We start from the raw sequence: 12,849 nt of genomic DNA on the forward strand, positions 1-12,849 counted from the left end.
AATAGTATTATAAAATAATACTGTAAAAGCATTGTATGGTTTCTAAGCCATATAAAAGTACTTACATAAATAACATTGACTAAAAATACTCAACTGGTGCTTCTAAATACACCTACCCCAATGTACCTAACCTAAGTCTAGTACGCGGGAAGAAGTAAGTGTTGCATAGGTTTAGTTGTTTTTGCCAAGAATCTACCAAAGTTTTCTCTAGGTTCTAATCAGCTCCATACCTTGGTTTAGAATGAAGGAGGTCTGGTATCTCAGTCTCGGGCCTCGATGTACCAACGCCCCACCAGGGGAGCTTGGAAACACCGGAGCTGGATTCTCGGCGAGAGAAAGGCAGTCTCTTGATCAGTGCATCAGCTGGAGGGTCGGCTTCCTTCTGCACTTGCTGAAGCGAGCTGCGTTGGGCAAGTAGATAGTTGAACTGCTCCGTACCACCGTAGTTTGCCATAGCACGTGAAGGTATATTTATACCTTGAAGGTGTTTAGGAATGCCATAGATTGACGTAAAGTCAGGCATAATAACGTCAGGAAAGAACCCCTAGGGAATAGTTGTTCTTTGCAAAGTTCATGAGTTCTTGGACAAATCAATATTCAAGCATGGGGAAGTTCCCTAACTGCTTAAGCCGATTTTCCAAGAAATTGTTGTGACGTTTGGTACGGGTGGAAGTAGCCATGCCTGTATTTGGTCTGCAAGGGCTATGTCTAAATGAGGGATTGATTTCTATGCCTATATAAGGGCATGTATCGGGACACTTCACTCGGAGCTCTAAACTCCACACAGCACAGGCGCATGGGTAATGTAGCAGGCTGCCCCAAAGTACAATCGTTAGTGTCTTCCAGTGAAGTACACCAAGGCGGATCAACATCCAACGCATCTGTCTCCATTAAACCCTGGTCTCGTCAGCCACTGTCTTGGCCAGCAGATTATAAATTGTATTTTTAGCATGGACATTTATCTTTGTGCAATTATTAACTTGTTTCCTGATGTTAGTGCAGTATATCCCTTATTCAAAGGGAGATGTGTTGTAACTTAATGTATTCTCCTTAGATTCTCCCTCCTTCCTCCCACCCTTCTCCTTTCCTTCCCACCCCTGTTCCTTTCACCCATTGGTACATTCCACCTTAGAATGGTAGGTGAGAGCTCACCTTAGAAGGTTGATGAGAGACTAGGAACTGGTGCTGAAGGACCTAACGGAATAAACTCCTGCTCTTACCTTCTCTTGTGGCCTCATTCTCAACAAATGGTTATTTAATATGCAGGACAAATTGACACACAACTAGCTTTGTGAATTTGTCCTTTAATATCCAACATTCACGTGTTCAGGCCTTAGATATACCGCAAAACTAGTGCATCGTTAGCAGTAATTGAATGTACAAAGATAATAACATCCTTCAATATAAAACCAATGGAAAGTGTAGCATCTTGAATATGCAATATACTTAACCCTGCCTTTAGCTACTCAACTACTAAGCAATCCACATCACCCCGGGAGTGTGGATGGCATGAACAAACAAATCCGCATCACAAGTCATGTGAGTGAGTAGCATTTGCCCTATTGAGTATTAATCGATTTACCCAAGAAGTAAGCTTGTAAATGCTACATACCAAACCATTTATCCGAGGTCAGCATACTACTAGTAATAGACCTTTAAAACACCTCTCTTGTTTAGGGAATCCGTTGAACAGTCATGGACACGAAGAACAAGAGCTTGGTGACAGAATTCATACTTGTGGGTTTCACCGGAAGTCCTGAACTGCGGATTCTAATGTTCATCATTCTTCTGTTCACATACATGGTCACAGAATTGGGAAATGCTCTCATGATTACCTTAATAGGCATAGACCGACGGCTACACACCCCCATGTATTTCTTTCTTTGGAATCTATCCCTGCTGGAGACCATTAATATCTCCAACATTATGCCTTTAATGCTAGTGCAGATGCTCTCGCTGCATAAATCAATTGCAAAGGCCAACTGCTTCATACAGTCTTTTATCTCTGCTTATCTCGGAGCCATCATTCTTTTACTTCTGCCAATCATGTCCTTTGATCGCTATGTGGCGATATGCATCCCACTGCGTTACACCACCATCATGAGAGGCCGGCTCTGCGTACGGCTCATCATTGGAGCATGGGTGAGTTCACTCATTTGTAACCTCTACCCAACTATTATCATAACAGGGCTTCCCTACTGTGGTCCCAACGTCATAAACCATTTCTACTGTGATGGCCTGTCTGTTGTGAAGCTGGCTTGTATGGACACAAGGATCCTCCACACCATCGATATCATCTCAGCGCTCGCCTTCCTGCTGAGCTCTCTGGGGCTAACTGTCGTGTCCTACGGCTTCATCATTTCCAAGATTGTGCGAATCCCATCAACGGAAGGAAGACAGAAGGCGTTCTCCACTTGCAGCTCCCACTTGACCATGGTTATACTCGTCTATGGAGGCACCATATTTTTTCAAGTCAGCCCAGCAATGCATCCTTCAGAGGAGGTCTACAAAACAGTGCATATGTTCGTTAACATTATTTCCGCTTTAATGAATCCTTTTGTGTACACCTTGAGAAACGAACAAGTCAGGAATGTGTTAAAAACACGAATACAAAGAGAAATATGCTGCAGGTAATATACACATCCATTTATAAATTAGCTTATAATACACAACACAAACCAGCTTGCTATACTGAAAGCACTGAGTTCATCAGTCAAAGTTAACCTTACAGCTGGGGACAGTAGTGGTAAAGTGGTGATACTAACTAAACTTGTGTTGGTACTAAGGGCCCGATGTAGGTAGGCAAATACCGGTCGGAAATGGCCGAAAATACCGATTTTCGGCATGTCAAATTACAGAATCGGTAATTTTTCCGAATCTGTAATTTTACCGATTCGGTAAAATACCGAATTGGTAAAATTACCGATTCGGTAATTTTACATGTAGGTAGCACTGTAATTAGTGCTACAAGGGTTTAATAATTTGTTATTTACCACCAACTAGAAGTTGGTGGTAAATAATGAAAACCCTTCAAATAGCATTTTTTTTGCTTTAAAAATGAGCCATGTTGCAGATATACATGCCCTAAAGGCATGTATGTCAGCAACATGTGCACCCATGCACAAGTGAGGGGTGCAACAGGGTGTCAAAGTGACACCCTGTCCCCCTTGTAAATTCGGTACTTTTACCGAATAGGTATTTACCGATTCAGTAATTGGCATTGATTCCTATGGGCCTCAAGGCCCATAGGAGTCAATGGCAATTACAGAATCAGCAAATACAGATTCGGTAATTACCGAATCTTACCGATTCAGTAATTGAATCAGTAAAAATACCTACATCCCGATTGCCACTTCTTAAATACCGAATCGGTATGATTCGGTATTCAAGAATCGGTAATCTGGGATTACCTACATCTGGCCCCAAATATCCAGACTTGCCTTCCTCATTAAGGGCTTCCTTGACGCTAATCTCGATAATCCATCCAACTGTGCCTTGTTAGAGTTATCTATAACTTCTGCAACTAAATTAGTTCTATCCAACTGGAAAAGCATGCACAAAGCTGTCTTTAACTCCTATATCAACTGGATATCCTACATCAGGGGCGCAGACAAAATCTCACTTAAAAACTCACCATGGAAAACACCCTCTAAACCCATCTGGGATACGTTGGACAACTACTCGGCCACAAGAAAAACCCCATATACAGTTATCTCTCCATATTAAAATCTCCCTAATCATCATACGTAACCAAACCTAAGACTACTACCATTTTTATGTCTTACCTTATTCTCTTTCCACAATTATCACTGGATAGTGCTTGACTAATCTCATCATTTATGAGTCTCTGTACTCCAGAGTTCACACCCACCCTATGCAGGGGACCAAAATCCTGCATAAAGCACATATACTCTAGGTATACGCAGATCAGAGGTTGCCACACTCCGGCACCTGACTTGCTGGCTTGCTCTACATACCAGGCTATCATACATGTATTACTATGTTTACAACATTATGTTTTACCACTTAATTGCCAGCAACCTGGTGTCACTTATCACAAAACTCATCAGAATGCTCAATGTCTCCACCACTGTCATTAATGCCTCTTCTCAAAAGTGAGTTAAGTGGCATTTACCAGCCCCCTCAGTAACTCCCACACCGTGACAGATTCTACCACTAATCTGACCCTGCGTCCTTATCGTCCTCTCCGTACCTTCTCTTAGCCTTTAGGTTTATTTTGTATTTACCTATGTTCTCTCTATATGATTTGTTGTATAATTTAATGTATAATTTTAAGCATTTGTAGCCTTTAAAAACTCAATAAAAAGCTTTAAAATCTAAATACATCCTGAACTTCACTGTTCCTAGAAACCCAACTTCCTCCAAAGAAATGTTTGGAAATATGGGATGAAAGGGTGCATAGTGCTCAATTGTAACATAAATTGGCTAGGAAAGCAATATGTTCTGAAGGTGCACTGGAGAGGTATTCTAAGACTGCGCTTTACCCTTATAATTACAGTGGACCTCCACTTAATCATTAGTGGAACTCGGGAACCCACACCGAGTCATTATTGGAAACCAGGCCCACTCTAATTTATTACTGGAAGCCAGCGACAATCGCCTATACATTAACCATGATTTGATCTGCAAATAAATACACAATAAAGACTGAAATAAGAATTCTTCAAACAACACATAAATAAAGATCTATTTTCTAACCCTGGGCGTAGCGGGGCTACGCGGAAGACAAACTCCGTGAAACTCATGCGTAGCTCCGCTCCGCTACCTGATTACAAAGGAAATGAAAAGAGTTTAAAGTAAATTAAATCCACTTACCTTGGCTGCGGCGTCCCCGGGCTGCCCTCCTCCTCTTCATCAGTGTTTCTCGGAAAACTGCGCGTGGTTTTAATTTACTTTAAACTCTTTTTATTTAATTTGTAATCAATAGTTAATAGGGGGGTGGGAGCTGGCCAACCCTGCTCCGCCGCGGAAGTGTGCAGAGATTTGCGTACTCTGCGTTCTCCGCGGCACGTGGAGTATGCAAATCTCTACACACTCTGCGAGCAGAGTGGAGTTCTCCGCCCATGATTACTATTTTCTTTGAATCCCAAATAAATATACAATGCAATCAAAATGTTAATTTTAATGGGAAGACAGTTTACTTAAATTCAATTGAGTTCAGCCATTGTCCATGCTAGGTTCTGTTTGATGCACTTGCTCTGCTCTCATGAAACAATCTGAGGATTCTAACTTAATTTTTAGTATCCAATTTAAAATGTCTTTCCATTTACAGAATGTTTTACATTTTTCGATTTTGCTTCTATATATGCACTTTATTTAATCTGTTTATATTATTTAATGTTCTATGCAGTGGCAGATGCCATGAGTGGACTCTGTGGACCGCTTAAACGAAAAATAATTTGATCTGGGTAAAGTGCATTGATTTTATGCATGCCACACATTCCAGTTTAAACCCAGCCATATGCACATCAGTCTTGACCCTGTTCCCCATGGGAACAATCCAGCCCGACCTGCCAGGCCAGGTCCTCTCGGGACTGGAAACAAGCATCCTAGGACCAGTTTCAGGGTTTCACCCCTCATCAGCCAGGCTAGCTTGAATTCAGTGGCACAGTGAGCCTGGGACCCACAAAAAATGGATATACCTGGCGTACTTAGGGCGAGAAAGCATAAGACACACAAATGGTGGACGGAATGCAGAACAAATCAAAACATTTATCCCCAGTCAATAGATCAGGGTTAATCCATTGTTCTTTTGCTCGCCATGCCGTGCTTGCTACACCACCTGATTCAAGCTAGCCTGGCTGTTGAGGGGTGTTACCCCGAAACCCGTCCAAGGATGCTTGTTTCTGGTCCAGGGAAGACCTGGCCTGGCAGTTCGGGCTGGTTTGTTCCCATGGGGAACAGGGTCAAGAGTAATTTGTGGCTGGTTCTAAACTGGAGTGGCGTGGCATGCAAAAAAATTATGGATTTAACCCAGATCTGTGACTGGGGAGAATGCTTGATTAATTCAGCATTCCATCCACCATCTGCTCTTTTTGAATCTGTACCAAATGTGACAATTGCATGGCAGAGTCTGCTATGGTCTGTATTGTCAATTTTCATGCAGATCCTTGTAGGGGTGAAAGTTAGGAGGAGGCGAAAAAAATATGTTTTTTCCTATTGAACTTCCAGTGCATGCTTGGCTTTCTGCTTTAGCCAAAACTGAAAAGCAAAGTTACACTGAACTTGGAGTGAAAGCACAACTTTACTCTGAAAGCATGCATGTGTTGGTTTGGTGTAATTTCATTAAGCAGTTTTTGAGATATAAGTTATTTAAACAGTTGCCTAGCAGGCTTTAAAGGGTTAACTCTTTTGTGTACCGTGGACATTTAGGAACAGTTGATCTTACGAAAAGTCAGATATAAAAAATTAAAGGAATCCCATTGGACGAGGGAGGATTTTCTCTCATTGCCTCTTTCAGACACATAGTTCAGCGATTCCACCAATGTTCTTCTGCTGCAGCCATTTCAGGATGCAAGGTTTGGTTCCCTTGCCCCAAACATAAAACAGAAAAGGCCATTAAAGGAGCAACCCTAGCCCAGGCCGTAGTGAGGGGTGGGGCGCCTCAAAGGGCCTCCCGTGGGGTACATATGATACCTACTATGGCACACTGATCTTGGTTGGCCACCACAGACGGTGCCCTCGGTTGGTGAATTCCCCAAAGAACTGTGGGGAAGATTTACAAGCCCCTTGTGCCACTTTTGTGTCATTTTTAACATGGGAAAAGTGAGGCAAAAGTGGCACAAGGGGCTTGTAAATCTGCCCCTGTGAATCTAGGGCAAGACACATGCCTGTGTACTGCCAACCCAGAGCAACCTCGGCCAGTCCCTTTTACCACTTCCTGCTGCATGTAGCCATGGGGAAAACTGTTAAAATTAAAACAAATAAATCAAGAGAGAGCTTTTGGAGACTGGTTCAGCTCATGATCCTTCAGTGGTAAATTGAACATCCACTCAGCATTTGTTTTGCAATAAAACACAACGAGCAGTCAAACAAGGTAAACTAAGCTGAAGTCAGTTTTGAAAAATAAATACCTTCGTCCTTTCTTCCAAGGCAGATCCAGGAGGAACCACAGCATGAATTGTTGTAGTAAAAATGGCTGGGCGTATAAAGGGACAATGAGAACAACTGTAGACTGCAGGGAGGATATTGGGGGGATGTGGGAGCTCGGGAGGAGGGGGGGTTAGGTGCCTCTTGTTGTACAGTTTGACACAGGATTTGTGAATCATCAGAAACTACGAGCTCTGTGACATTTTTTTATGCATGAGATCTGTGGCTCGGTTTTAGATTCTAAGAGTTCAAGGAACCAGCCAGAGCCATAGATTTCTGCCACTATTTTTTAATCTGCTGATTTTCTTATATTAAAACAGAAAGACCAACAGCATAGCTACACACAGTAACTTCCAGTAATACTTTGACTGTATTTAGGGCCTGGCCTTTGATCAGCCCCTGCTCCTACCTCATGCTGTACATGACTGAAGGCAATGTGCAGATGACACAAAGGACAGGCCCTGCTCCTATCTCAGGCTGCACATGACTGAAGGCAATGTGCAGATGACACTAAGGCCAGGCCCTGCTCCTACCTCATGCTGCACATGACTGAAGGCAATGTGCAGTAGAGACAAAGGCCAGGCCCTGCTCCTACCTCATGGTGTATATGACTGAAGGCAATGTGCAGATGACACAAAGGCCAGGTCCTGCTCCTACCTCAAGCTGTACATGACTGAAGTCAATGTGCAGATGACACAAAGGCCAGGCCCTGCTCCTACCTCATGCTGCACATGACTGAAGGCAATGTGCAGCAGAGACAAAGGCCAGGCTCCTACCTCAAGCTGTACATGACTGAAGGCAATGTGCAGATGACACAAAGGCCAGGTCCTGCTCCTACCTCAAGCTGTACATGACTGAAGGCAATGTGCATATGACACAAAGGCCAGGCCCTGCTCCTACCTCATGCTGTACATGACTGAAAGTAATGTGAAGTAGATACAGAGGCCCGGCCCGGCTCCTACCTCATGCTGTACATGACTTGTGGAAATGTACCTTTTTAGCGGTACACTGGTGCAGGGTCACCCTTTTTTCTATGGGTTCAAAGACCAACAAAACAGAGATCAGCACTGGAGTTGGAAATAAGTAACAAGGTTATTAATCACTCATGAGTGGGACCACATCCACACAGCACTCTCAAGTGATGCCTGAGGTAGTACACTGAATTCACAGAACACAGCTCTTTTTATACAGGTATACTGTAGTGAACAGAAATATGAAGAACAAGTTTTAGAAAGTTATCAGCAAACAACAACAGTTGAAAAACCACAAGGTCAGCAAAGTGGGAGGGGGAGCAGGAGTGCTTATGGCAGCAAGACATGATTGACAGTTAACATCTGAAACCAGGTGCTCTGGCAGCTACAAACTCTCAGCATGTACATTGCTTTTAGCTGAGTCAGGAAGTCAACTGAAATAGATAGCACAGGCAGAAAAAGATGAGCAGCAGAGGACGGGAGAATTACGAAGGAAATTAAATGGACACCACAGCCAAAATGGCTGTTGCTTATGCCAAGTAAAATATTACACGTTTTCCTCAGACGGAAGGTAATGTGTAGTAGAGACAAAAGCTAGGCCCTGCTCCTACCTCATGCTGTACATGACGGAAGGCAATGTGCAGTTGCCTCAAAGGCCATACGCTTTTTCCACCTCATGCTGTACAAGCCTTTAAGGAACGTAGATGGCCCAATGCATTACAGCCACTTCAGTGCTATTTGCAGGACTACCCCGGGTCACCTTTCACATTCTCTGTCCAAGCATTCCCTCATGCAATCTAAGATCAATCAGTCACCTCTTGCCCACACCAAACCTGCCCTGTGTACTGACAAGATTTCATTTCTTCCATCTTGTTGGACCCACACACTGGAAGGCACTCCCTGTGGATAGAACACTACAGAAATGTAGAACACTGTTAGACCAGGCATCCTTGGCGTGGTTTCCCCTGACTTTTTGCCTTCAGACCTCCTGTTTTTGCTGACTTTGTTTTTGCTGGCCTTAGGACTCTGGGCACTTTACCACTGCTACCCAGTGCTAAAGTGCTTGTGCTCCTTCCCTAAAACATGGTAACATTGGCATGTACCCAATTGGCATATTTAATTTACATATAAGTAAATGTGGTACAGGTGCCCAGGACCTGAAAATTAAATGATACTTGTGAGTCTGTAGCACTGATTGTGCCACCTACTTATTTGGGGGACAGCAATCTGGAATCTGACAGTGACCCCGAGCAAGAACTTCCATCAACAGCAGTTAGGTCTTTGACTGCATTAAAGGGGCAAGATCATCCTCAATGAGAGATGAGTTGGGATCACTCATCCGCTATGCCATTGCAGGGAAGCCCCTCTGTGGAATCATCCCAAATTTCCCTCCTGGAGATAATCCATCAAGAAATCATCGCACATAGGGAAGATACACGCAAGGACAATCGTAAATCTGCAATGAGGAAGATGCAGGGCGTTGTCAGAAAGTTATCTAAGGCCTGCTCCAATACCACGGACAGAGTATCAAACCTTGAGGAGAGAGTGGTATCAACGGAAGCCGAGGTCGCGGATGCGACGAGCAAGGTCGATGCTCACTGTTCTCAGGTAGCAGACATACAGTGGAAGCTTGAAGATATGGAGAACAGGCTCAGGCGTAACAACCTTAGGATCCTGGGAATACCTGAGGGGGTGGAAGGATCAGACGTCAGAGCGTATATCATCAAGCTCTTTGAGCAGTCATTTCGAGAGCTCTCCAGCTGGATCTGGTCCGGAGAAATACAGGGAGCACACCGTACTCCTTTTAAAATACGAAGAAGTGCGAGGGAAGGGGACAAGCCCAGGGCAATTTTAATTTTTCTGGGGAATTTTGTTCGGAGGCAGGCAATCGCAGAAAAGGCTAGACCGGATGCAAAGAGAACCAGCGAAGGGGTATCATTCTTCTTCCGCCCGGACTATTGTCACACAACCGTAGAAAGACGATGGAGACTGAGGGAAATGATTAAGTTCTTTCAGGAGAAGAAGATTCAAGCCTTTTTGATAAATCCGGTACAAAAGGGGGTGGTGATGGACAGAGCATCTGAATCAATCAAACACTCTCACCCAGTCAAAAGATCAGGTTTAATCCATCACCGTTCTTTAGCCCACTCTGCCACCCCAGTTCAGACATGGCTATATGCAAATCAGTCTGACCCTGTGCCTCATGGGAACAGTCCAGCCGGAACTGCCAAGCCATGTCTTTCCTGGACCGGAAACAAGCTTCCGAGCACCGGTTTCTGGCATTACAGCCGTCTTCAGCCCGGCTTGCTTGAATCCAGTGGCAAAGTGAGCAAGGGACTCACGTCTGAGCATACCCTGCCACACTTATCGCGGCCAAAAGCGGTACAAAAGGGGGTGGTGATGGACGGAGCATCTGAATCAATCAAACACCTTGAGTGTTTGATTGATTCAGATGCTCCGTCCATTTTGAATAGGCAACCTGGGATATGGAACAGAGGAAGCAGTTCACAGGTGAAGGCTCCTTAACCACCGCCTCCCCTTCCACACACCCACCAGGCATTTCCGCTCTGCCCTACTGGCCCTGGCCCCCACCCCATGGGTCCACAAGACCACATTGATGCTTTTTTAACACACAGAAAGGAAACGGTCGCTCGAACCTGATGACCCCTTACATACATACTGTCCTGATGAAGGTGTGACCATATCTACGGGCTACAACACCGAAACACGTCGACGCATTTTTTCCGTATTGAATTCATTAAAACCTAGGGGATTCCAGAGATACAACACTAACAATACAGGAAATCCCTTTGTATCTAGACTAAGGTCTTTGGATCAATTAATCGGTAGCAGCATCAAGTGCTTTATTGAAACAAGGGGGTTATGTTCTATGTTCTTTTGCTTTTGATTGATAATATAATGTGTGTTTACCTTTGCGGATTGTGATCTATGTACTTCGCCTTTCAATTTTTATGTTGAAAATTGTTTTATGTCACATATACATGAATTGTTGTCTTTTTTAATATGTTAGACATTAGTATTTGTATTATGCTTGGTTTTTTAAACAGTAAATTTGTTTACACTATGAGATGATTTTTAATCTGATGTTGTCAGTAGAAATTCTTACTGATTTTTGTATGAGTACATTTTTAATAAAAATAGATTGTAAACGTTGTATTCTGGTCAGTGACCAGTGATTTAGATGAGTTACTCAGTGTGTGGGGTGAATGAGTAAAACAAGAGCACAACACTCCGGTAGTGGCTCTCTTGTATAAAATGTTTCCAGGGATGGCCCTTTGACTTTCAATGTTAATAGTACCCTGTTCCCTGGAACTTGTGGGGTCCTCTCTCATATTTTTTCACTGGTAAACAGAGTGCTTCAGAACTGGTTTGGCCTAGGCACAGGCCCCTCTCCCCTCAGAGAACAAATGATTTCGGGGTATAAATTTTGGGACCCTGATCCCATGAAATTAGATCACTTCTGGACTTACAAGACGAAACCTCTGCTGAGGAGAGGATCCTGAAGAAACAGAGGAGAGACTATTCCCAAGCTGAAGTGCTGCTTGGGGGATTGGCCTACAGGTGTTGCCTGACTGCCAAAGAGAGGAGAAAGAACTTTGTGGACTTTATTTTCAACTTGTGCTAAAGATCTCCAAGGGCCTGGAAGAGAGCTTGCCCCCTGACTGAAGTCCCAGGACCAGTGAACTTCACCAGCCTTTGTGAATTGCTGCTGGAAATGCTGTTTCAGTGGCTACAGAGGCAGGGAGCTGTGACCCACTCTCAAGACCGGCCCGGTGTCCTGTAGGCACCGCATCAAGCAACGTCCGCCTCGAACAACGCAAGCTCTGAGCTCACCGACTCCGTCTTGACGCCTTCACCGAGCCGTTGCCTGCACTGCGACTGGAAGGACACCCCGACGTGCAACTCCTTGCTACACCGATTCGTACTGGTCTGACCAACGCGTTCACTGCTGCTGACTCTGAGTCCTGTGAAAGCACCGGAGTTGGGCACCGCCTCACACTCGCACCACTGTCCGGACTGATCGACACTCGCTCCCGAACTCCGGCGCGGTCACCGCACCGCAAGCTGGAAGCACCGCAACGAAGCACCTTCTCGCCCTGCAACGCACGCCTTGGATCCACCGACTCCGTAAACAGGCCGCTGCCTGCACCGCATTGAGGGACAATGTGTCCTGTAATGCTTTCTTTTCTGCACCACGATGAAGAACGAGACCGGCTCGCACGTCTGTGCCGGCCGCATCAAGTAAAAGGTACTTTGACTGAGTCTGTTGACACTTGAGTGGGCCCGTATCGACGCGGTCTGCTGGATTGCTAGACTCTGTGTTATTTTCAACAACGCTGTAGCCGGACCAGGCTACCGACTTGCACAGTACCTTGATTTAAGCCTTTTAACAAGAACTCTTGAAATCTAATATTACTGTGTATTCTTTTTGTCGTTTATTGGTCTTGTGGTAAATCTATAGAAAATATACTTATTTTTTATATAAAACCTTGTGTGGTGTCCACTTGTAGTGTTGTCACTGGGTTACTGTATGTGGTCACAAATGCTTAACTTACGCCTCTGAGATAAAGCCTTGCTGCTCATGCCATGCTACCAAGGGGGTGAGCAGAGGTTATTTTAGGAGTGGTACCTCCTTACCCTGACTAGAGGAGAGGGTCCCTATTTCTCACAAGTATCTACCTGTGCTAACTAGAGACCCCCAATTCTAACAATGCCTTTCTTGGAGAAGACCTCCTTAAGAGGTTTG

General features: G+C 44.4%; 2 protein-coding genes across 2 annotated transcripts in view; one reads left to right on the forward strand and one right to left on the reverse strand.

Moving 5' to 3' along the window:
• The first annotated feature begins 1,695 nt into the window (after positions 1 to 1,695).
• LOC144806525 (olfactory receptor 6M1-like) lies at positions 1,696 to 2,634 on the forward strand. Its single transcript, XM_078672867.1, has one exon. It carries the CDS (start codon positions 1,696 to 1,698, stop codon positions 2,632 to 2,634), a length of 939 nt encoding a protein of 312 aa, XP_078528993.1.
• Positions 2,635 to 9,632: 6,998 nt separating this feature from the next.
• Positions 9,633 to 12,849, reverse strand: part of LOC144806526 (uncharacterized) — a 105,403-nt gene continuing 102,186 nt past the window's right edge. The window contains exon 5 of the mRNA XM_078672868.1: positions 9,633 to 9,765. Within this exon, the coding sequence (XP_078528994.1) occupies positions 9,633 to 9,765 (133 nt within the window). The remainder of the gene's footprint in view (positions 9,766 to 12,849) is intronic.

Source organism: Lissotriton helveticus, assembly GCF_964261635.1.
Source record: "Lissotriton helveticus chromosome 1_1 unlocalized genomic scaffold, aLisHel1.1 SUPER_1_unloc_8, whole genome shotgun sequence".
NCBI classification, from domain to species: Eukaryota; Metazoa; Chordata; class Amphibia; order Caudata; family Salamandridae; genus Lissotriton; species Lissotriton helveticus.

Bases quoted from the DNA above. Each gene is read 5' to 3' on its own strand.
- LOC144806525 (XM_078672867.1), top strand. From the start codon at position 1,696: ATGGACACGAAGAACAAGAGCTTGGTGACAGAATTCATACTTGTGGGT.